This window comes from Protomyctophum bolini (genome assembly GCF_963924005.1).
Source record: "Protomyctophum bolini genome assembly, chromosome: 19".
NCBI lineage: Eukaryota > Metazoa > Chordata > Actinopteri > Myctophiformes > Myctophidae > Protomyctophum > Protomyctophum bolini.
The window spans coordinates 38067391-38094508 of NC_137880.1; the positions used below are offsets into that span (position 1 = coordinate 38067391).

Genomic DNA, 27118 nt, shown 5'->3' on the forward strand with positions numbered 1-27118 from the left:
GTGTTGTTTTCGTCGACTAAAACTAAGACGAAAAATGTTCCACTGACGAAAACTAAATGGAAACTAAATGAAAACTAAGCATTGATGACTAAAACTGAGACTAAATAATACTGACGATTTCGTCAACAAATAAAAACTATAGACTGAAATGTTAGGAAGGGGACTAGTGGACAAGAAAGAGATCCAGTACAAGTCATTTTACAATTGGTCGCATGCTGAAAATAGCCGATCTACAAGCTCACACAACGCGCCGCGGCATCAAGGCCCGCCGAAATACTTTTTTTCCCCGACTAAATCAACCTTAGAGATTTAGTCGACTAAAATCTTAGGATAGGCTATTTAAGTCGACTAAAACTAGACTTAACACTATAAAATGTGACTGAAACTAGATTAAAACTATTCAAGAGACCTGCATGACTAAAACTAAAATAGCAATTTGCTGCCAAAAACAACACTGTTTAACACATTCTGAACACCTTTTGGTGTTGGCATCATGTTATGCTTTAGCTATTGAAAAATAGCAGATCTACAAGCTCATAGCGCGCCACCGAGTGGCGCGCTACGAGCTTGTAGGTCTGCTATTTTTGAAAAATCGAAGAACGACTGACATTTTTAGAATCTGATCTCAGGTCAGAATGGGTTAATCAGACCAGTGTGTGTCCAGTGGAAACCTCGTATGAATCTGATCTCAGGTCAGAATGGGTTAACAGGCATAATATGAGCCTCACTGAAACACGTTCTGCCGGTGGAATGTTGAGTGTTTGGTTGTGTAAACGAAGTGGTTTCTCTCTCAGTAAAAACACACAAACTCTCAATTAAAGTCAAACGTCAGAGGAATGAGCAGTACTTATATTTACCAGTGGTGGAAAAAGGTATACTCAATTGTTTTACTTATTAGTAAAAGTACCAATAATACTGCAATTTAGAACTATATACTTCCGTTAAGTAAAAGTATACGGAATTGAAAATGCACTTGAGTAAAAGTACACACAAGTATTGGCATCAAAATGTATTTTAAAGTATACTAAAATTAAAAGTATACTCATATTGCAAAATGTATGCATTTCACGAGTTCAATTTTGATCAAACACATTAGATTCTAATGCAAACACATTAGATTATAATGCATCATATGTTTATTTTCCAAAGAATGTTTTAACCTTGTCTGTCCAGGTGTTATGCGGAAACGCCTACTGAGTGGCAAAAAACTACTTTCTGGCCTTGAACTGCAGCCCCCATTCATCCACACAGAAAAGTCCTGTCTGATTGCATTAAACGATGTTAAACTCACCAACATTGCACCAAATTATCCACAGTTTTGTTTCATAAAAATCCACCATAGAGACGTTATGAGCTATACTTTATGTCAAGAAATGCCCTGCATTTGATTACTTGCAGCATGGATGGAGTGTCAGAGTTTGGAAGTGCTTGTTTTCAATAACACAACATTGTGCTGCCTCCTGCATTATGTGACATTTAGAAACAGGACGGTTGGGTGATTTCCAACGAGCGCTCCCAAACTCCAACGCTCCATAATGCTGCTCAAGGTTCTGCCACTCAGTCTAGATGAGGGGGGCGTGTCCTGATGGGGAAATCATGCATGTGCATACTAAAGTATAATATAATATATCATACTCTCTATTGCTAGATGTCAGCTTTTACCATTAGTCCTCTATTCCCTATATTGTGCATGGCATGCGCCAGCCCGCACACGCACGCATTATATATATTTTTATATATATATATATATATATACACAAAATCTACCGAGCTGTCTGTCGTTTTGTTGGAGACTCAACTCATTGCAAACCGACTCACTTCCCTCCCCTCACGGTGGCGAAAGAGAGTGTCTGTCATGCACCCTGGATTATTAAAGAGAGTGTCTGTCATGCACCCTGGATTATTAAAGAGAGTGTCTGTCATGCACCCTGGATTATTAAAGAGAGTGTCTGTCATGCACCCTGGATTATTAAAGAGAGTGTCTGTCATGCACCCTGGATTATTAAAGAGAGTGTCTGTCATGCACCCTGGATTATTAAAGAGAGTGTCTGTCATGCACCCTGGATTATTAAAGAGAGTGTCTGTCATGCACCCTGGATTATTAAAGAGAGTGACTGTCATGCACCCTGGATTATTTAGCACTCTCGCTCTCGAGATTATGTCATCTCATTTCTAATCTCCTAACAGGTGGCAGTCAGTCAGTCAGTCAGTCAGTCAGTCAGTCAGCACATATAACCAGAGACACAGAGAATAACAGCAAAAAGACCAACGTGGGGGTTTTGGTCCAAAAGACTACTGCCCGCCCTCAGACAAATTAACCACGCGTCATTTGAAATGAGTGTTTCTGTGTGGAGTTTGCATGTTCTCCCCGTGTCCCCTAGGGTAGGTACCCTCACAAAAACATGCAGTAATCCTGGTCACTAAACTGCCTCCCAGTACCCCTGGCCAGCCGGTGAGCCTGATGGAGGGGAAAAGGAACTGGTTGGAATAACGTGTTCCTTCCACGCGCTACGTCCAACCAGGGAAACTCCCCCCTGTCAGGTGTAAAGGAGCAACTTGGACACTCAGGCATGAAGGAAGCATGAGTTCAAGTCCGTTGCTCTCCCCTTGTCCCCCATATATGGGGACTAGGTTGGTCTCCCCTTGTCCCCCATATATGGGGACTAGGTTGGTCTCCCCTTGTCCCCCATATATGGGGACTAGGTTGGTGGAGGGTGTGTAGAGCCCAGGATCACATTAGATATTTGACACAGGGGTGAAAAATGGGTTACAAAATCGTGGGATAAAAATGAAAAAAAAAAAAAATGAAAAAAAAAAATGAAATGAGTGTTTCTTGTACAACTCAACTCTTATCTAAAGGACAGAGTCCTGCTATACCAAGTCACTGGTAGACAGCTGCATGTTGGAAAATGTGTGATTCGGAAAAGCTCTGTTTGATGTGAGACACGAGAGAGGTTTACATTTCTAGAAAAGGGTTTAGGGGTTAGTATAATTAATGTAAAACATTCAGCAGTAAAACGCAACAGCAAAAATGCCATTAGCCTACACTACAGTATTTCATTCAGTCTGATCAGAAGCAGTGATAAAACATATCCATGGCTATTAAAATGAATGACCAAAAGGGGGAATATCAAAAGCAAAGGCATGCATGGACCCCCAACCAGGAAGTCAAACCCTGCATCTATGAGTCTGACATGCAGAGAATGCAGAAATCAGGGTGTGATGAGTCCAGGAAATTTACAAATCACACCCGTGTCAGTGTGAAGTGAGGCCGGGGCGCCCACTGTGGTTGCCACACGATGTCACAGGGCCATACTACACACAGCAACCATAACATGTTTTTTTGCTAAGCCACCAAAAACCCACGTGAGGCCTTTAGGAGGTCCATTCAAGCCGCAAGTGGAGCCTGCAGAATATACCACTCCCGAATGAAGGAACTCTTCAGCAGCCACGCGGGGACTATGAAACTAGGGCATCAGTGTTAACAACAGTGTGACATTCCTTCTACAGCTGCTGCACGACGTTACACCAGACCAGAGTGTAATTTATGGGAAGCATAACATACTTATGCAAATGTGTTGGGTTTTCTGTTTAGATTTGTTTTGCTTGACTTCAAATGTTAAGAATGTTGTTTTGAAAGATTCTACTTTTGATGTTTTCCCAATTTATTTTTGAAGAAAGTTAAAAGCACCTTCTAGGGTAGGTACCCTCACATGTTCTCCCCATGTCCCCTTTCAAAAACATGCAGTAATTCTGGTCTCTAAACTACCTCCCCCTGGCCAGCCTGATGGAGGGGAAAGGAACTGGTCGGAATAACTTCCACACACTACGCTACGTCCGGCCGGAGAAACTCTCCCGTCAGGTGAAAAGAAGCAGCTTGGACTCCTCATGCATAGAAGGAAGCATGAGGTCAGTCCGCTGCCCCCCCCCCCCCCCCCCACCCCTACAGAGGAAGTGTAGTGCCCAGGATTACGTTAGATAATTGACACTGGGTGAAGAAATGGTGGGATAAAAAAAATATTATATACAACAACAAAAAAGCATCTGCTTTTTTGTATTGGAGGTGAATCAGTTGTATGAAACTTCTAGACCACAAAGTCTTAAATAAACACAAGTGAAGGTTATGTTCACATCAGATTAGGATGTGTGGTCACACATTAAATCCAGGGCATTCATACCGTAAGTCTTTTTGAAATGCATAATGCAGAGGATTAGGTCCTGCATATACAGTATATGGCTTGTGCAATGAAATGTCTGTCAACAACTGTAGTATATACGTATTGAGTCACTTTATTAAATCCATAATTATATAATAACTGATAAGAGAGCATCAAAACAATCTTGCAATACAGTAGTATGGTCATTCACTGATCAAAATCAACAGCAAAAAAACAGGAGGAATGGATTTGAACAAAAAAAGACAAACGAATACTTCACGACGTTCTCCGGCTTAACGTTGTTCCCCGTGAGACATTAAGACATTAAATATATCACTACAGATCTCCTTAACAATTACAGATGAGTTATATAGTATATAATATATATATATATAAATGAACATAAATATTTGCCATGATTGGTCACAATGTGTTACTGTCTTGATGGCTGATTTGAAATCATTGACATCATGCCTGCTGACCAAACAAAGAGACATGGGGGAAATGTTGTCAAACGTTTTAACGAAGATTATGTATTTAGGTTTGATTTAATAGCTTGTTTGAGTCTAACCCCTTTCGGTGTTTGCATTACGTTATGCTTTAGCTATTGAAAAATAGCAGATCTACAAGCTCGTAGCGAGCCACCGAGTGGCGCGCTACGAGCTTGTAGGTCTGCTGTTTTTGAAAAATCGAAGAACGACTGACAGATAGAAACATAGCTTTTTCAAAAAACCGTCAGGATTTAGAAGACATTTTTTAGAATCTGATCTCAGGTCAGAATGGGCTAAGGCTGTCCTGTGTTTCCCATGGCTGCATGGTGCATACAGGGTTCCCACAGTCAAGAGGCAAATGCCTGGAAAAGGTTTGGAATAAATCAAATTTTTATTTATTTTGTTATTGCACCATATGATTGCTATTAAAGCCTTTCTTAAAGTCTGACCGAAACCCAACCCCGACATTGTTCGGGCCGGGCTTAAAAATGTTTGCTAATTAGTAGGCTCCATGAAAACAAATAGGCCTATATAAATATTGATTTAAAAAATAAATCTGTTTTCTCTGTGTTCTCAAATTCTCCCCAAACCTGACCCCAAACGTAGCGTGCTACCGAGTGGCGCGCTACGAGCTTGTAGGTCTGCTATTTTTGGGGAAATCGAAGAACGACTGACATAGAAACACAGCTTTTTCAGAAAACTGTCATTTTCAAACAGACATTTTTAGAATCTGATCTCAGGTCAGAATGGAAAACTGTCAGGATGTAGAAGAACATTTTTAGAATCTGATCTCAGGTCAGAATGGGACAACACTCGTCACATTAATTAAGGGGCGAAAACGTCTCGATACAATTTCTGACCGATAAAACAAAACGACAACCAACCGGAGGTACAATAACAATTTAAGTGTCGAATGAATTTGCCACACACTACTGCACATCATTTAATAACCACGTTAATCTTTAGGTTGTGGTCTATATAAACAGTCATATTCTTCAGTTGACCATATATGGTACAAATTATATACTGCTACGATTTGCTGGTATGAAAACAAAACATTTTAAGGTGAACGCTTTGTTGTGCTGAAGAAACGTACAGTAGCTACATCGCTATTGTACCAAAAGGAGCAGCGTAACATCCGATAAAGAACAAGTGAAAACTCCTCGGGTACAAGTTGTTGTTGTTGAGGACTGTGTGAACACAGAACAGCTACAAGGTGTTGTTGAGGACTGTGTGAACACAGAACAGCTACAAGTTGTCGTTGAGGACTGTGTGAACACAGAACAGCTACAAGGTGTTGTTGAGGACTGTGTGAACACAGAACAGCTACAAGGTGTCGTTGAGGACTGTGTGAACACAGAACAGCTACAAGGTGTTGTTGAGGACTGTGTGAACACAGAACAGCTACAAGGTGTCGTTGAGGACTGTGTGAACACAGAACAGCTACAAGGTGTCGTTGAGGACTGTGTGAACACAGAACAGCTACAAGGTGTTGTTGAGGACTGTGTGAACACAGAACAGCTACAAGGTGTTGAGGACTGTGTGAACACAGAACAGCTACAAGGTGTTGAGGACTGTGTGAACACAGAACAGCTACAAGGTGTTGTTGAGGACTGTGTGAACACAGAACAGCTACAAGGTGTTGTTGAGGACTGTGTGAACACAGAACAGCTACAAGGTGTTGTTGAGGACTGTGTGAACACAGAACAGCTACAAGGTGTTGTTGAGGACTGTGTGAACACAGAACAGCTACAAGGTGTTGTTGAGGACTGTGTGAACACAGAACAGCTACAAGGTGTTGTTGAGGACTGTGTGAACACAGAACAGCTACAAGGTGTTGTTGAGGACTGTGTGAACACAGAACAGCTACAAGGCGTTGTTGAGGACTGTGTGAACACAGAACAGCTACAAGGTGTTGTTGAGGACTGTGTGAACACAGAACAGCTACAAGGTGTTGTTGAGGACTGTGTGAACACAGAACAGCTACAAGGTGTTGTTGAGGACTGTGTGAACACAGAACAGCTACAAGGTGTTGTTGAGGACTGTGTGAACACAGAACAGCTACAAGGTGTTGTTGAGGACTGTGTGAACACAGAACAGCTACAAGGTGTTGTTGAGGACTGTGTGAACACAGAACAGCTACAAGGTGTTGTTGAGGACTGTGTGAACACAGAACAGCTACAAGGTGTTGTTGAGGACTGTGTGAACACAGAACAGCTACAAGGTGTTGTTGAGGACTGTGTGAACACAGAACAGCTACAAGGTGTTGTTGAGGACTGTGTGAACACAGAACAGCTACAAGGTGTTGTTGAGGACTGTGTGAACACAGAACAGCTACAAGGTGTTGTTGAGGACTGTGTTCACACAGAACAGCTACAAGGTGTTGTTGAGGACTGTGTGAACACAGAACAGCTACAAGGTGTTGTTGAGGACTGTGTGAACACAGAACAGCTACAAGGTGTTGTTGAGGACTGTGTGAACACAGAACAGCTACAAGGTGTTGTTTAGGACTGTGTGAACACAGAACAGCTACAACGTGTTGTTGAGGACTGTGTGAACACAGAACAGCTACAAGGTGTCGTTGAGGACTGTGTGAACACAGAACAGCTACAAGGTGTTGTTGAGGACTGTGTGAACACAGAACAGCTACAAGGTGTTGTTGAGGACTGTGTTCACACAGAACAGCTACAAGGTGTCGTTGAGGACTGTGTGAACACAGAACAGCTACAAGGTGTTGTTGAGGACTGTGTGAACACAGAACAGCTACAAGGTGTTGTTGAGGACTGTGTGAACACAGAACAGCTACAAGGTGTCGTTGAGGACTGTGTGAACACAGAACAGCTACAAGGTGTTGTTGAGGACTGTGTGAACACAGAACAGCTACAAGTTGTTGTTGAGGACTGTGTGAACACAGAACAGCTACAAGGTGTTGTTGAGGACTGTGTGAACACAGAACAGCTACAAGGTGTTGTTGAGGACTGTGTGAACACAGAACAGCTACAAGGTGTGTTGTTGAGGACTGTGTGAACACAGAACAGCTACAAGGTGTTGTTGAGGACTGTGTGAACACAGAACAGCTACAAGGTGTTGTTGAGGACTGTGTGAACACAGAACAGCTACAAGGTGTCGTTGAGGACTGTGTGAACACAGAACAGCTACAAGGTGTTGTTGAGGACTCATGTGTGAACACAGAACAGCTACAAGGTGTTGTTGAGGACTGTGTGAACACAGAACAGCTACAAGGTGTTGTTGAGGACTGTGTGAACACAGAACAGCTACAAGGTGTTGTTGAGGACTGTGTGAACACAGAACAGCTACAAGGTGTTGTTGAGGACTGTGTGAACACAGAACAGCTACAAGGTGTTGTTGAGGACTGTGTGAACACAGAACAGCTACAAGGTGTTGTTGAGGACTGTGTGAACACAGAACAGCTACAAGGTGTTGTTGAGGACTGTGTGAACACAGAACAGCTACAAGGTGTTGTTGAGGACTGTGTGAACACAGAACAGCTACAAGGTGTTGTTGAGGACTCATGTGTGAACACAGAACAGCTACAAGGTGTTGTTGAGGACTGTGTGAACACAGAACAGCTACAAGGTGTTGTTGAGGACTGTGTGAACACAGAACAGCTACAAGGTGTTGTTGAGGACTGTGTGAACACAGAACAGCTACAAGGTGTTGTTGAGGACTGTGTGAACACAGAACAGCTACAAGGTGTTGTTGAGGACTGTGTGAACACAGAACAGCTACAAGGTGTTGTTGAGGACTGTGAGAACACAGAACAGCTACAAGGTGTTGTTGAGGACTGTGTGAACACAGAACAGCTACAAGGTGTTGTTGAGGACTGTGTGAACACAGAACAGCTACAAGGTGTTGTTGAGGACTGTGTGAACACAGAACAGCTACAAGGTGTTGTTGAGGACTGTGTGAACACAGAACAGCTACAAGGTGTTGTTGAGGACTGTGTGAACACAGAACAGCTACAAGGTGTTGTTGAGGACTGTGTGAACACAGAACAGCTACAAGGTGTTGTTGAGGACTGTGTGAACACAGAACAGCTACAAGGTGTTGTTGAGGACTGTGTGAACACAGAACAGCTACAAGGTGTTGTTGAGGACTGTGTGAACACAGAACAGCTACAAGGTGTTGTTGAGGACTGTGTGAACACAGAACAGCTACAAGGTGTTGTTGAGGACTGTGTGAACACAGAACAGCTACAAGGTGTTGTTGAGGACTGTGTGAACACAGAACAGCTACAAGGTGTTGTTGAGGACTGTGTGAACACAGAACAGCTACAAGGTGTTGTTGAGGACTGTGTGAACACAGAACAGCTACAAGGTGTGTTGTGCAAAACGAGCTGAACACACATTAAATGTCCCAAAAGCACCGATGGAGCGATGGCGCTCGCCATCGCTCCACTTTGATACGACGCCACCAACGCTGCTGCTGGTGTCGTTGTTGTTGTTGTGTCTACAAGTTAATTCCAAGTGCGCAGCAAGTATAATTCCAGACCTGGTTTCATTTTTTTGCTCAGGTCTGGAACAGCATTATAGAGCCACAGGTCAGACACTGAAGGCTTGGGTCAAGGCACTAATCATCGTTTTGTGGTTGCAGCATCTCTTTAACACGTGACCTGGCTGGGTCCCAGCCATATTGACCTGGGTCCTGGGTCCCAGCCATATTGACCTGGGTCCTGGGTCCCAGCCATATATTGACCTGGGTCCTGGGTCCCAGCCATATTGACCTGGGTCCTGGGTCCCAGCCATATTGACCTGGGTCCTGGGTCCCAGCCATATTGACCTGGGTCCCAGCCATATTGACCTGGGTCCTGGGTCCCAGCCATATTGACCTGGGTCCCAGCCATATTGACCTGGGTCCCAGCCATATTGACCTGGGTCCCAGCCATATTGACCTGGGTCCCAGCCATATCGACCTGGGTCCTGGGTCCCAGCCATAATTGACAAGAGATCTTTCAAAAGGGAAATGATTGTTTGATCTATAAGTAACCTTTGCCCGAGTGCCAGAAGGTGAGAACGGGGCTGAATTTGAACCAAATCGGCACCGATACGATAAACCAGGCATTTTCCAAATCAATCCACAATAGATGATTGTGAATGAAGTTCCACTTGCATTCAGGTCCAGGCCTGGCCTACTTTCTCTGTACGAAAGCGGTTGTCCAGGGGATACTGGTTTATTGCGAACGCAGTGAGCACTTACTATGAGTCCTAGCAGATCATGTCTGTCTGTCTGTCTGTCCCGCTTTTGTGCCCATATATGGAGCTGAGTGATTACGTCACCATGACTCAGCCATAACCATAGATCATGTCTGTGTGTCTGTCTGTCCCGCTTTTGTGCCCATATATGGAGCTGAGTGATTACGTCACCATGACTCAGCCATAACCATATAAGGAGTCCCCAAAGCAGCTATACGTCCAAAACCCAAATATGTACGAGCTGCGTTCGCTTCCCGCGTTTGCGCGTCTTACTGGTACTGAGAGGGGGGGCTGTGGCTTCAGGGGATACTGGTTTATACTGAGAGGAATCAATAGACTTGGCCCTAGAGACCACTCCGAATACAAAAATCATCAGCATTTATAGATATTAATCTATATAGTACAAAAACCAAACATTCTGCACAACACATTCAAGTAAATTCATTACAGGTTTTTTTTACTGGGGATAATCTCATCATGATTCATCTGTGTTTTGTATGTATAGACCTACTCAAAGAGGCCAGGAGATAAGTTGGGAGACGGTTACACACAGGCAAGCGTCATGAGATATCAAAGTGTGATGTGAAAATGTGAATGTATATGCATTTTCATAATATTAATGACTAAAGAGGAATTAGACTTGCAAGTTTGTATGACAATTATAGCATGTAACCAGAAAGTAATGTCTTGGTTAATTACCATTTAACTTAAACAGCCAAAAATGATTCCTAAAAAAAAAAGAAAAAGTAAGCCGACTGCACGTGCATAACTTTACTTTAACAGAGAAATATAATGAAGTTTTGAGAGTTGAGTTTGTCTTTTTCACCCAAGTCTCAAAAATCCCTTTGTCACATTATGCACATTAAAATGCAGACTAGATTGTACCCCCTCCCGTTAAATGCATCGCTTTTAAAACATTCTCGAAATACATCAACATTTTTGTTTCCAACAGCTGGAATTTAACAATTTGTGAGAAAAGCCAGTTCTAGTTCTGTACATTTTTATACTTTATACTACGAATGACAGCGATTTCAGAGTCGGTAATACTTTCTTCTTTGGTTTGTGTACCACAAGCACAGAAATATTGGAGCAGTCTACAGTCATAATGGAGGAGGATGTACAGTAGACAGGCTATGGCATTTCTACACTATGTTGACATTATGTTGGACATTTTACAGAGTCATATGGAGGAACAGCAGGGCCTCATTTCAAAATGTGACATTTAAATCAAGGCAAAGTCATGATTTATTCATTTATTTTCTTTTAAATACTTTGGTGACAAAAACAAAGTAAATCATCCCGATGCGTTTTCAAATAGCTTTGGGTAATAGATAAAAATAGGATAATAATAATTATACTATATTAATCTTTATCCACTGTCTACTAGGTGGCCTGCTGTGACAGAACTTATTTTCAATGTCACATCACCCAATACAAATTTAGTCAAAAGCACATTTTATGAATCAAGTCCTGTGGTAAGGAAAGGAAAGGTACTATGTTTACCCTGCAGGGTAACTGGACTAAGCTCAAGAACTTGTTTACAGCCAGGCCCTGCTCATAGAACATTTCATGGTAGAGGTTCAATGCCTTGTCCATAAAGGGCACTTCAGCGGTGGTCATTTTAACGTGCCGGTCCGGGGATACGAACTATAGCGACCTTCCGATATCAAGACCGCTCCGCAAACCGTTCGGCCACCACCGCTGCCCATATATGGTATAAATAGTATGGCTCCGATATAAGCGTTTGTGGAGTCGACTGCTACAGGCTAGACATGCTTTTACCCCTTTTGGTGTTTTTAAGCATCCTGTTATGCTTTAGCTATTGAAAAATAGCAGATCTACAAGCTCATAGCGCGCCACCGAGTGCCGCGCTATGAGCTTGTAGGTCTGGTATTTTTGAAAAATCGTGAAAATGTCGGTGGGCAATTACACATAATTCTGGTGGTCCTTGACATGGAATATTGAGCACCACCGATATAGAAACATGGGTATTTCAGAAAACGGTTAAGATTTAGAAGACTTTTTTGTTAAATGAGTTATTTTAGAGACCGTGGAAGACGGCACAGACCGCTCAATAATATAACAAAGCAGAACAAAGCAAGTTTGTTATTTTGGGACATCCAAAAGGTTTGGGCTCTAAAAGGCAGGCGTTATATAGCCTCGATAACAACAACAACAACACCCAGGCTTTCATTTAGGTAGGTGTAGTAAACGTAAACGCATAGCGCGGGGACAATGGGAGAGTAAAAATATGCACATAACGTAATGCTCCCATTGTTTGTGGGTTCCTTTGTTGTGGGGAGGTTTCAAAACCACTACTATTAGCAAAGAAAGGAGAGCCACAAAGACACACAAAGATGGCGGCATACAATTGTGTGTGTACCGAGTGACTGACTTAGCATGGTAGTCTTTTTTAACCCATTCTGACCTGAGATCAGATTCATACGAGGTTTCCACTAGGACACACACTGGTCTGATTAACCCATTCTGACCCGAGATCAGATTGTAAAAATGTCAGTCGTTCTTCAATTTTTCAAAAATAGCAGACCTACAAGCTCGTAGCGCGCCACTCGGTGGCGCGCTATGAGCTTGTAGATCTGCTATTTTTCAATAGCTAAAGCATAACATGATGCTAACACCAAAATGGGTTCCCGTTCAGAATGGGATATAATATAGGTGCATATGATGAGGGGATGAGCTCCAAATGGTTTCAAAAACTTGCTTTGTTAGCACAGCCATATAGCTTACAATCAGGTCTGTGATTAACCCATTCTGACCTGAGATCAGATTCATACCAGGTTTCCACTAGGACACACACTGGTCTGATTAACCCATTCTGACCTGAGATCAGATTCTAAAAATGTCAGTCGTTCTTCGAATTTTTCAAAAATAGCAGACCTACAAGCTCGTATCGCGCCACTCGGTGGCGCGATATGAGCTTGTAGATCTGCTATTTTTCAATAGCTAAAGCATAACATGATGCCAACACCAAAATGGGTGCCCGGTCAGAATGGGTTAAAAACAAACACAAAACAAAATCCTCTAAAAAGAAAAAAAGATCCTCCAGAATGAAACTGCCCCTCAACTTGGCAGGAATGACATAACGTTGCCAGGCTATGCGTTATGCTTGTGAAGTGAAACATCTCTCCAACTGCACACCACATAGGTAGGCCCTAGAGCCTATGGCCAAATTCCAATACCCCAAATCTCAGCCACTCGCTCACTCACACTCGATCACTCCAGCATGGCGGTGTCGTGGTGAAATTGGTGACCGTGACGAAATATGTGACCATTTTGAGGATTTCACACAACTTATATGGAGGACTTTAAATATGTGGCCTAAATACCGCCAGGTTGAACTCTGCTAATAAACAAACTGCAACGATTTACATTCGGACACTGACATTATGTGGTTGTCTACACGATTGTTACATATTTCAGCGGGTCACCAATTTCACCGTAACACCACCATGCTGGAGTGACCGAGTGTGAGTGAGTGGCCAAGATTTGGGGTATTGGAATTTGGCTTATGTGTGTAGCACACGCATAGTCGCAGTACACGCATAGCTCACATGCCGTAGGCTGAATGCTGCAGAGCCTGTTATAGTGAGACTGGATTCCTATATTATATTGTGGTATAATATATTGTATATATATATATATTAATAGTTGTATATATACAGTATGGAATAGTAAGCGTACTGTTGAAATTGGTAGGAGAAATAAAAACCCAAAACGACTGTACTGTACCCTGTGTTCATTTGTTAAAATCTACGAGGGTTTTGGACAATTAAGCGACCAGGTTGAAATTAAAAGAAGTACATTGGGCTTCTTTTTTTCCTTTTCTTTAACCCATTCTGACCTGAGATCAGATTCATACGAGGTTTCCACTGGACACACACTGGTCTGATTAACCCCATTCTGACCTGAGATCAGATTCTAAAAATTTCAGTCGTTCTTCGATTTTTCAAAAATAGTAGACCTACAAGCTCGTAGCGCGCCACTCGGTGGCGCGCTATGAGCTTGTAGATCTGCTATTTTTCAATAGCTAAAGCATAACATGATGCTAACACCAAAATGGGTTCCCGGTCAGAATGGGTTAAAACCCTACAGTTTCAAACCGTTTCCAGCATTTTTGGAACATTTCACATTTTCTGATTTTTTTTTTTTTTTTTTTACAAATGTCTGCTCCAGCTTACAGCTAAAATAAAGAAGGAAAAAAATAATATTTGTCCATAATTATGTCCACTCACGTGTACACACACATCATCTCGTTTTCATACATTTCTTCTTTTTTTTTTAACATTTTTTCCCGGTGATTTTCAGTTTGTCTATCCTCGTTAGGCTTGGGTTGTGTACAGTATACAGTATTATATGCCACATGCATACAGTCACATGGATTACAAATCCAGCTCACCCCCACCACCCCCCATTATTAACACTGATAACAGAATTCAACAATCCCATTCTTTCCATTTCCAAAGTCTCCAGTCTGTGAGGTTTCAACCCTGTAAAGTGTAAACACAACAGCTGGGGGGGGGGGGGGGGGGGGATATGTGCTTGCCCAACTCGGGTTGTGTGATTCAAACTCTTAAGACGACGTCCGCGGAGGATTAACCCATTCTGACCTGAGATCAGATTCATATACGAGGTTTCCACTGGACACACACTGGTCTGATTAACCCATTCTGACCTGAGATCAGATTCATATACGAGGTTTCCACTGGACACACACACACACTGGTCTGATTAACCCATTCTGACCCGAGATCAGATTCTAAAAAATGTCAGTCGTTATCTTCGATTTTTTTCAAAAATAGCAGACCTACAAGCTCGTAGCGCGCCACTCGGTGGCGCGCTACGAGCTTGTAGATCTGCTATTTTTCAAAAGCTAAAGCATAACATGATGCTAACACCACAATAGGTTCCCGTTCAGAATGGGTTAATATGAAGAAGAAGAAAGGAAAAAAAAAAAAGGAAACATTATATTATATAATAAATAATCCATTTATATTTTTTTATATGTAAAAAAAAAGTTCTGGCAAAACGAAAAAAAAAAGATAAACAGGTGATTAAGCTAGCAAAAAACCTCCCATACACGGGGCAGCAGAGCTGGTTATGTAAAAAGTTAACAAGTCTTGGGGAGCGTGTCTCTAGTCTTCTTTAGGACAAAACGTCTCAAACTCCTGAGTGTTTCGCATCGAGGGTGACAATTAATTAATGACCCCGTTTAAAAAATAAAGAAAAAAAAACGCCTACATAAATCACTCAAGACTTATAAGAGTCATCGTCATACCCTGCTGGTCGTCACACTGCAAAAAAAAAGAAATAAAATAATGTATAGCAGGTTAATTCTGCAACACAAGCAGCAGCAGCAGGCATGGGGGTACATTGTTGTCACCTGAGGAGTGAAAGTTTCTCCTGAAAATAATGGTCTTGTTGTTACACACTTCTTAGTTGTGTAACCCAATGTGGTAACTGGATACCACAGCACACACACACACACACACACACACACACACACACACACACACACACACACACACACACTCCTGTCCCTGGCCATACGGTTGGTCATCCCACACAAAAACACACACACACGCGCGTGAGCACCGCTCAGAGAGGGGGGAGAGGGTTTCTCAAAGGGTATACTGCCTGCCACACTATCAAAAGAGCTGCGCACATTTCCGGCTGCGGACAGCCCGAAAAAAACGGGTTTTTAAGACAGCTAGCTGGTGGATGGCCAGATTCTCCCGGGAAAAAAACGCTCTTCTCTCCGCGGCAGGTCGTCCGCGGAGGTGGAGCTTATTTTCCATCCATCCAACCAGCTGTCTTAAAAACCTGGAAAAAATAAGCCGCGGACACGGACAGCTTCTTTTCTGTCCGCGCAGCGCAAAACCGGTTTTCCGCTAATAGGTCTGGAAACGGGTTTTAAGCGAACCCAGTCTTCTTATATCTCCTCAATGTACCCGGAGGAGGTCCGTTCCTCCGTTGAATCCGTTCCACCTTTTCCCGGGACATCGGCGGCGGGCGGCGGGCAGGGGCGGCGAGGGAACGCCGCAGCGAAACAGCGCCCTCAGATGGTGACGTGAAACGAGTCCTGCAGCCAGCTGCTGCTGCTGCTGCTGCTGTCGTTACTGCCGCCACCGCCGCCGCCACCGTTCTTGGCGGACGCCGCCGGTGTCCCCGCCACCCCGCCGTCCTCCCCGCCGTCCTCCTCGCCTCCTCCGCCGGGCGTGGTCGGGCCCCCCCCCGCCCCCCCCTCCTGGTAGTACTCGTCGTCCTCGTCGAAGTACCCGTTCTCCATCTCGGCGCTGGAGGCCGCGCTGAGGTCGTGGCAGCTGCCCTTGTACTCCTGGATGGACTCGTGGAGCGACCACAGCTGGCACAGCAGGGACATGTCCTGCTGCCGCAAGCCCACCTATAGGGGGACAGGGAGGGGGTGGTCAACACGGTCGGGACGGGAAGTTCGGGAACCTCTTTTGGTGTTTTTTTCAATTGAATTGAATTTTTATTTAATTTTAAAATCAGACAAACATGCAAACGAAACTACTGACAATACAAACAAAACAAGACAGGTTTAGGTTATAAACTGTTTTAAACACATAATTTGTAACACTTTTTAAACGTGTCACAGTGTTTAGATTATAAACAGAAGAACATGTTTAATCCCTGTAACACTTTTTAAACACATAAACGTGTTTCGTTTTTACAATCAAAGTCAGTCATATTATAGGTGTTTAGAATTCAAACACTAGGTGTTCTCGTGAGGTGTTTGAGTGAACTCGTGTTCTACTGTATTGTATGAATATTAATAAACACTTGGCATTTTATTATTACACACATGGTGTTTAGGTTTAAACGTGTCACATGTTCCAGGGATTTACAGTGTATACATACAATACACACAAGGGGGGAAATCTGCCTTTCTTCGACTCTTATTGATGATCATAAATACATAAGTACCTCAAACAGGTGCATCTGCTTCTACAGGTTAAACAAATGAATTTAAACAAAATCTGGTCTCATTGTCGAGATATGAGCAATCCATCTAAACCAGTTATCTGTGAAGACTTCAACCTGGCCCTCTAAAGCTGAATGTAATTCTCTCCATAATAAATATAGGCTATACCATAGATTAAATCAATCCATTAATTTATAGTTAGTTATTTGTAATCCACTTTTTTGTTAAGGCTTTTTTGGAAGCCTCTTTTGGTGTTTTAAGCATTATATTATAGGACCAGCGCGTAGGGAGGAGGAGTTTCACTCAGAACAGGTTTTTCTGGTTGCCATTTTCCTGCCTATACCAGGCTACCAGTAGGCTATAGTAGTAGGCTGGCAGCTAGGCTACATTTCCCAGCCTCACTGTGGAGACATATATTATATATACCATTGTAGATATAAAAGAACGCTGTATGGTTTGGGGTGTCAAAGATGACAAAAATAACATAAATAACTCGATACTCTAACTTGACACAGAATGATGCTTCCATTGAAGCCTGGCAGTGCGTTGTCGACTGTCAGAGATATCAAATCATTAAATACACGCCTGTATGGTTTCTTTGATTTGGGGCGTCAGCTGACAAAAACAACATAATCTTCAGCAACATTCCCAAACACATGTATGTACAGTATATACGCTCTGCTCTCTCTACTACCCGTCCTCAAAACCAGCATGACAGTGTAATCAAAACGATAATGGGTCAGATGGCATACGCTGCAGACAGATTCATTATTTACTGCGGAGAGATTAAGAACACATGTTTGACTGATCACTCGTCACTCTGGAGGTGTTTTTCCGCCTCTCCCTGGTTCCATAAGGATACAGTATGTCCACATGACATGTATTATGTATGTATGTATGTCCACATGACATGTCTTCTCCTCAGGTAAGATGTAAACTAACGTTGAGAACTGTTTAGACGTGAGGGGAGGGAAAAGGAAAGGAAAGGTACTATGTTTACCCAGGGTAACTGGACTAAGGAAAGGAAAGGTACTATGTTTACCCAGGGTAACTGGACTAAGGAAAGGAAAGGTACTATGTTTACCCTGCAGGGTAACTGGACTAAGGAAAGGAAAGGTACTATGTTTACCCTGCAGGGTAACTGGACTAAGGAAAGGAAAGGTACTATGTTTACCCTGCAGGGTAACTGGACTAAGGAAAGGAAAGGTACTATGTTTACCCTGCAGGGTAACTGGACTAAGGAAAGGAAAGGTACTATGTTTACCCTGCAGGGTAACTGGACTAAGGAAAGGAAAGGTACTATGTTTACCCTGCAGGGTAACTGGACTAAGGAAAGGAAAGGTACTATGTTTACCCAGGGTAACTGGACTAAGGAAAGGAAAGGTACTATGTTTACCCTGCAGGGTAACTGGACTAAGCTCAAGAACTTGTTTACAGCCAGGCCCTGCTCATAGAACATTTCATGGTAGGGGTTCAATGCCTTGCTCAAAGGGCACTTCAGTGGTGGTAATTTTAACGTGCCGGTCCGGGGATAGGAACTATAGCGACCTTCCGACATCAAGACCGCTCCGCAAACCGTTCGGGCCACCGCTGCCTCTGGCGGTCATCAGATCATCACACCCGAACAATAATTAATAATACCACCGTCTATCCAGAGCCATGGAGTAGAAGAGTTGTGACAAGTCAAAGATAGTACAGAGATGGAAGACAGTACACACACCAGCGTCACTGACAAGCAAACTTATGAACTACAGACTGGCAGCCAAGTAGCCTATAGCATCCTACTAGCAGATCTACAAGCTCACAGCACAACACCGAGTGCCGCGCCCGAGCTTGTAGATCTTTTTTTAAATGTTGTATTATGTGTGACGCAAATCTTTGAATAGATATTCTTTCAGAGCAAACTTTTTTTTTTTTTAACTCAAATCTTTGCTTCTGGGGGGGGGTCCCCGACTCACTGGAACAACATTATGTTCAGATGGGGGGGTCGGTGGCCAATTACATATAATTCTGGGGGTCCTTGACATAAAACAGTTTGAGAACCACTGACAATTAGAAACATAGGTTTTTCTGAAAACTGTCATGATTTGGAACTAAGACATTTGTAGAATCGAACTTATAGGTCTAAAATGGGTTAATGTGAAATCGACTCCGGGTAGATTTCTTACCGTGCAATCTTTTAGCGCCTACTTCAATACAATTTATAGTTCCAGTTATACGTCATCAAACGGCACATACACACACACACAAACACACAATATGTGTCATCTAGAGATACGAATTACGAACACACCCAAGAGCTGTGAGAAGACAACACACATTACCACAATATCATCATCTTTATATTATTTATAGCACTACAAGCCGCGTAGCTGACGCACGCATGCAGACGACAACAAACATGTACAGGCAACTGTTACTCTATTCATTGCACGTCTTAACCCATTCTGACCTGAGATCAGATTCATACGAGGTGTCCACTGGACACACACTGGTCTGATTAACCCATTCTGACCTGAGATCAGATTCTAAAAATGTCAGTCGTTCTTCGATTTTTCAAAAATAGCAGACCTACAAGCTCGTAGCGCGCCACTCGGTGGCGCGCTACGAGCTTGTAGATCTGCTATTTTTCAATAGCTAAAGCATAACATGATGCTAACACCAAAATGGGTTCCCGTTCAGAATGGGTTAAACATTTAAACTGCTACAGCTAAAGAACTAGAATTAGTGCGGTGGATCGAGGCTCCATGCAGATTCACACCAAAAGCTCGTATTGCCTCATTCCCAAGCCACAGATCCTTTTGAGACTTGTTTAACATTTGATGTATGTGTGTGTGTGTGTGTGTGTGCAGACTCTTCCAGCTTTTAAGGTAGGCCTGCATGGTATTTTTAGCCTGGGGCTGGGCAAGAAATCCATACTGGTTTTTCCTTCAGAAGACAGCCCGTGTAAACCTAAACTAAAAATGGTTAAAAATGTGAGGAAACTAAAGTGGCAGGATTTTGAAGTTTTACTGAATGTTTCATAATACAACTTATATCTAATATGCTCCCCATGTGAGTCTTAGCTGCTAGGGGGGGACTAACGAACACTCATGACAACTACTGATTACATTATTGACAGGTTGATAAAGAAATCATTTTGTATAGAATTCTTTGTTTTTAAAATAGAAAGCCAATATTACAGCTGGGGGTATGTGTGTTTGACCAGAGCCATTTGTTTGTATGAACTGCCAGCGACAATGTTTTCCCAAACAAATTGCAATGACAAAAAAACAACAAACAAACAATACAAGTTATATAACTTAGTGTCAAATAGCAACAACACACATCAGGGTGGTGACATTTGTGTTCTCGGTCCAACGACAACTTAGCAATGTGATATGCTGGACTTTACACACTGTTACAAGTAGTAATATAAGGATATGGGCTTTTTTTTGCCCTTTGAAATAAGTCCTAGAAACATGAGCCCGATGGATTTGTCGAGAGACTAAACTATAACTATTAGGGGTCATTGTTGCCATATATATAGTTTCAGCAAATATAACATAAAACCCTTCAATCAATCAAAACATAGACCGATAGGATTAAACATCTAAACTTGCAGCGAGAGAGCATAAAAAAGGGCAATGACAAATCTCGGATCGACCCCATCTTTAAGAAATATATATTAAGGCTATAAGTGTTTTTTTTTTCCTCTCTCTCTTCGAGGAGATACGTTACGCATTACATAGCCATGTTTTTGTCGTCGTTTGTGTTCATTTTTCTTTAACGTGTGTTCTGATCAAAGGTGTCAAGCTGAAAAACGTGACCCAAACTTTTAGGCCCCGATAATAAATTATAATCGTGTGTCTGGCTTTGATCTGCTAGCAGCCAGCCGGGCAGCCGAGTAGAAGAACATGCAACACGCTCCCGATCAAAGAACCGTGGAAAACATTATCATTCCGCCCAATTGAACACAATTCCCACCAGTATAGTTTTCACCCTAACCCTCCCTCTCTCTCTCTCCCTCCCGGACCTCGTCTGAATGTTTACGTTGTGTTCTAGTAGTTCTATATATATAATAATTAGTACCATTTCTTTGCGGAGCAGCGCCAGAGCCGCGTCCAGGTTGGCCGGAGGCTTGCTGGCCATCAGGCTGTCCTGGTGGCTCCGTCCCCGGCTCAGGTCGTCCTGGATCATGGTCTTCTTCACGTACATGCGCTCCATGTCCCTCCAGGACCCGCCGCTGGAGTTCAGCAAGCCGCTCAGGCTCTTGGGCAGCGGGGGGAGCCCCTCGATGCAGGCCAGCATGCCGCCGCCCGCCGAGCCGTTCGAGGATTTACCGTTCATCGTGTCTATATATATATATATATACGAGATTAAATGCTATAGTCCGTAACGACACAAAACTCCAGCTTCTATATACGGTGAAACGCGACGACGGGAACCTTGTCTTTCTTCCTCCTCCAACCTCCACCACCACACCACGTCTTTCTCTCCTGTCTCCTTGAAACCGAACAGCCCCGAATAGAACGACAATGGCTCCGCTTCTTGGTTACATTACATGGGGGGAGAGCAGAGCCAAGCCACGGCAGAGCAGAGCTATACTAATCTATCTCTGACTGTGTGTGTGTGTGTGGAGCTGAGCTGAGCTGAGCTGCCTGCAAAGCGATCCACTTCCTGTGCTTTTTAAACACACAGGACTGGCTGCTGGCTCAGGCTGGGCTATGGTGGGGCTGGGCGTCTCCTCCTCTCACTGCTAAACACACAGGACTGGCTGGTTCTGGCTCTCGGCTCTGGCTGGGCTATGGTTGGGCTCACTGGGCTGGGCGTCTCCCTAGTCCCTCTCCCTGCTGCTCCCTGTTTTAAAACACACAGGACTTGCTGGCTGGGCCATGGTTGGCTGGGCGTCTCCCTGAGGAGGGGAGGGGGGGCTTGGTGTGGCTGGCTGGCTGGCTGCCTGGGGGATTATTGCATTATTCATAATTTATGACATGGATGCTGAGAGGGGGGATTTTTTTTTAAATCAACTTTACTTCCCACCATGGTGTTTCTAGTATTCGTAGAAAAAATAGAGGCCCAGATAGATATAGACAGACAGACAGACAGACAGACAGACAGACAGACAGACTAGAAGGACAGACAGACAGACAGACAGACAGACAGACAGACAGACAGACAGACAGACAGACAGACAGACAGACAGACAGACAGACAGACAGACAGACTAGAAGGACAGACAGACAGACAGACAGACAGACAGACAGACAGACAGACAGACAGACAGACAGACAGACAGACAGACAGACAGATTAAGATCAATAGTCTACCATTTCAAGGAGAATGTATATAATAATAATAATATCTCAAACTTATATAGCGCTTTTCTGAGTACCCAAAGACGCTTTAAATAAGTATATACTGTATATACTACCCCCCCCCCTACCCACCCCCCCAACACACACACACACACACACACACACACACACACACACCCCCAACTCCAGAGCATAATACAGACATATATATTTTCTCTGAGGAGGTCATGGTGATGAAAGTGTGCCTGCAGGAGGAACAATAGTGGTGGGTGGGATGAACTGGGACAGATGGTGGGCTTCACTCCGACCCCCCCCAACCCCCCCGACCCTCCCAAACCCCCCCGACCCCCCCCCCCCCAACCCCCCGACCCTCCCAAACCCCCCCGACCCCCCCAAAACCCCCCAGGGAGGTCTACGGCCTTCACCCCCAGAACCACAACCACAACAACAACAACAATATACTACTATGAAATAAAGACACAAAAGGACCAACACATGCTCCTCCTCAGCAACAGCAGAACATGTGGTGTGCTGTTGCAACATTATGTGTCTACGCACACACGCACGCACGCACGCACACACGCGCGCGCACGCACGCACACACGCACGCACAGGCCTATAGCTTGTACAGTACACTATACACATGCACAATCACATGTATACCAGTAAGTCGTACGCCCTGAGGGGTGAGAGGTCGTGCACGCATCCACCTGGGGGTGACGTCAGACTGCTGGGCGAGAGCTGGCGCTTTGGCATGGGGGGAAGGGAGGGGGGGCTCAGATCAACATAATTATGGAATGAATTCTGAAAACTGGCCATATATACAGTATGGAGCGTGTCCTGAGTATAGACTAGGGTTTGATGATTTGATTTCAGACATAATTATGGACATAATTATGGACATATATGGAGATCTAAGGATCTGCATGATGTCATGTGATGTCACGATGGTCAGATCCATATATGGAGATCTAAGGATCTGCATGATGTCATGTGATGTCACGATGGTCAGATCCATATGGAGATCTATTAAAGTGTCTCCATGCTGTCACGAGGCGCGATACCATATATGGAGACAATGGGTGACACGTCATGGTAAGCGCAACCTTCGGTCGCAATAATTGAGTCATCATCATCATTAGAAATGTGAACATTTTAGCCAATGTTTAGACGTTCTAGAATACAAGTAAGACACGCAAACGCGGGAAGCGAACGCAATACGTCCAAATATGGAGTGTGTTGCATCAATCACAAACAAATCACTCAGCTCCATATATGGGCACAAAAGGGGGACACACAGACAGACAGACATGATCTGCTAGGTCTCATAGTAAGTGCTCACTGCATTCGCAATAAACTCAAAAAAGGAAACTTGCCCAAATTAGGGACACCAAGGTTATAATGTTGTCATCTGGATCCTCAGGGGGATAAATGGTCTCTCATAATAATCCCACACTTAAAACAATTAGCTGTCAAGCGGCGATTGCCAACAGCTGCACCATTTAGACTAAAGTGTTGGAGTACAGTACAACCAATCTGTTGTGAGGGGGTTTTAAAGGGGGGGGGGGGTCCATGCCCATGAGCTGTTGTGGTCTTTTGGGTGCATAGATGCGATCAGAGGATTAGACAGTATACTGTACAAACCCCCCCTGGGGTTACTGTAGTCATCATAACAGGCTTCTGTTAATCTGGCATGCAAGCACACAACTGTCTGCCTTCCTAAAAAGCACAATATGTGACTGACTTTTATGGTGTTAGCCAGGCAGCTAATAGATGGCCTGAAGCTATAGCCATACATGTCTTTAATTTGCATACTGGTATACATGGAGTAGCTTCATATTATAAATATTGAATGCATTGATATTGTGCTAGACTTTTGTTTGTTCTTGGTTCCATCGTATGTTCTATACCAGGGGTGCCCAAAAGGTAGACCACATGACATGATGCCCCTAAAATATACAATTTAAATTAAATAAATAAACAATATTTGGCATCCGTCACTTGAATCCAGGTGACTTCATTGGATTGAAAAGGACGGCTCAAACCCACAATGCAATAGTTGCAATAATGTTTTGCACAAACATCAGTATAGTACAAAAAAAGGAAAAAAAGTGCATTTGTCTAATATGTAAACACTTTCATCAGTGTGGTGGGTAAATCTAGTTGAGCTGGTCATTTTGAAAGTAGCTCTCAAGTCTAAAAAGTGTGGGCACCCCTGTTCTATACCAACATACAAAAAAGGCATTTGAATGTTTCACCATGTTGTTGCTGTCGGGCAGAAACCTTGCATCTATCTCCATATTTTCAAGTTTTTTATATTTTGTAAACGAATGCCTTACTCGTCATACAAGCATCATGATTCATGGCGAGTTCTGAGCTTGACAAGATAGCTATTATCACTATTTCAAAAATGTGTGTGTTTTCTTTTTAAAATAGGCTAATACTTTGGATATAGACGTTTTTGGCCCAACAGAAATGCACCTTGGCCTGGGCCATGGCTCAGCGGTCCAGGCACCTTGGCCGGTATAGTCTGGCTAAATCTGGCAGTGTGCCGCGGGTTCGACTCCCGATCCCGACGGCCTTTACGGCGTAAACTCACCCCAGCACTGAGAAAACTGTTTCTTCGTCCTTTTTTCCCCAAACTTGACTACGGTATAGCCGGCGGTGGTCTCAAAAACATAAGGTAAACTTTGACAGAAAAAGACCTTCGATCGTCAGTGCTATATTTATCATATATAGCACTGACGAAGGTCTTATAGGACCGAAACGTTTGCTTTTGAATTGCACTTTGAGCACACAGAGCACTTTATGAGCGTGATAAAAATAAAAGAACAAATATTTTCTTAAGTCTTTCAGTCTAAGGAGTTTCTATACGGCGAGCGAGTCTTTTTCTGTCAAAGTTTCCCCTGCGTGTCACCCCGCCATCTCTCTCTCCCCATTCCCTGTCAGCCTAGCCCTAGATACTGTCTGTCCCTCTATAAAAAAATATAAAATAAAGGCAAACGCCACAAAAGAACATTAAGACATGTACTGTAAACAGGCCCTATACTGTATACAACCAAATTGAGAGCATTTTGAGGACTCAAGCTTTGCTTTGCTGCCTTTTGCCATAATATAGTCCAGCACCTTCAAAGGTAGTTTGTTTCATGTGGATGAATTGAGTGATCGATTCATAATATCCACCACCACCACTGTATACAAAATCTACAAAATCATACACAGGGATATTATAGAGATGTCGATAAAGTTACACATGAGTGCAGTCCATTTTTTAAAACGTCCTTGTCTGACATCATAATGGCGGCCTTTTACAATAATGACATTCCATTGAACTTGGACATTGTCTGTCGGGCGGTTACAATGGACCAGAATCAGAGAGAGAGAGAGAGAGAGAGAGAGAGGTCAGGGTTCTATAGCGCCGCAGGTCAGGATGGGCGTGGTCTCACTGGTCAGGGTGAGCAGCAGCTGTTGCCGGGCCTGGCAGCCCGGGCCTTTCCTCTGTGGGGAGACCCAGAGGAAGAGGGCTTCCTCCTCCCCGCATCCAAGGCAGGGAACATATTTTGGCTTTTTTTTCTTTTTGGAACCCTTTTTGGTGTTTTAAACATTATGTTATAATTTTGCTATTGACAGGTATAAAGTTATGGAATTCACAAAACCAGGAGTTGTACAACAGTGTTTCAGTTTAAGAAAGTGTTTAAAAAGGAAAAAAATATAAAATATGAATTGGAAGGTTAGATATAAGTATTATTTTGTTCCCTCAGCGTTGTTTTATTTATGATATATAAAATGTATGGTTGGAAGCAGCATCAATTAGATGTTTTTTTTAACGATAGGGGCAGGTATAAATAAGATTTATCTTCTTCCTCCTGCTCCTTTTCTTTTCTGCTATGGAATATGTAAGTACAAAGTAAAATGAATATAATCACGTAAAACCATAACTGAAAAGAAATAAATAAATATGAAATGAAAAATGAAATGTGGCCTCTCTGGTGCTGCTGACAAGTCAGCAAAAAGTAAAACATATTCAACAGTTCATATACAGTACCTACTACCTACTGGACGTACATTATAGTACGACGTCGTGGCTATATTGAGCAGTTTAGCACAGATGGAGTCAAAAGATTTAACATGATACTGTAATATCGCTCACACATTGATAGTGGCATACTGACTGTACAAGGCATGAATACGCAGGAGAAAGGGCGCACACCGATATTAACGAAGTGCCAAAGCAAGGCCTAAAAGGCGATGAACAACGAAAAAATAAGAAAAAGCCCGCACACTCATAGCTATACGATGCTGAAAGTCTATTAACCCATTCTGACCGGGCACCCATTTTGGTGTTGGCATCATGTTATGCTTTACCTATTGAAAAATAGCAGATCTACAAGCTCATAGCGCGCCACCGAGTGGCGCGCTACGAGCTTGTAGGTCTGCTATTTTTGAAAAATTCGAAGAACGACTGACATTTTTAGAATCTGATCTCAGGTCAGAATGGGTTAATCAGACCAGTGTGTGTCCCAGTGGAAACCTCGTATGAATCTGATCTCAGGTCAGAATGGGTTAACAGAAACCAATGTTTGGACCTGTAAGGTCTCCTTCAGGGAACTAAACACTGTACATACTGTACAATGTAAGGTCTTCTTCAGGGAACTGAACATTGTAACAACTTCACTTCAGAAACTTTACACATCCACGTATGATAACAGCATCCTAAGGTTAGCGAGGAATATCACCTCTAAATACTAAGCATGTGTTGTATGGAGAATATAGGTTTGCTACCTTCAGGAAGGAGATATGGTGTACCACCAGCATACAATAAGGTCAGACTAAAGAGGTCCTTTGTCCACCAGTCGACCTTGAGGCTTAATCGGTGGATATTGCTCTTTATGTATGAAAATTGTCTTGTTCTTTGTGTTATGTCAAATGTGTGTATATGTGTTCTGCATACTTGGCTGCTGGGTCGCAAGACAGATTTCAGTGTGAACTGACAATA

The 27118-nt window shown here is 43.2% G+C and overlaps 1 protein-coding gene and 1 long non-coding RNA gene across 2 annotated transcripts; both read right to left on the bottom strand.

The window, feature by feature from the left end:
* Positions 1-11088: 11088 nt before the first annotated feature.
* LOC308334767 lies at positions 11089-16015 on the bottom strand. The gene is made up of 2 exons (XR_013965919.1): positions 12885-16015; positions 11089-12633 (listed from the first exon to the last, which is right to left on the bottom strand). It is a non-coding gene; the product is annotated as an uncharacterized lncRNA (long non-coding RNA).
* A 57-nt stretch (positions 16016-16072) lies between these two features.
* Positions 16073-21252, bottom strand: fam89a (family with sequence similarity 89 member A; the record flags this gene model as incomplete). The annotated part of the gene is made up of 2 exons (XM_080791514.1): positions 20897-21252; positions 16073-16282 (listed from the first exon to the last, which is right to left on the bottom strand). Coding segments are annotated over exons 1-2 (468 nt in total), but the record flags the coding sequence as incomplete, so codon positions are not given.
* Between the last annotated feature and the right edge of the window lie 5866 nt (positions 21253-27118).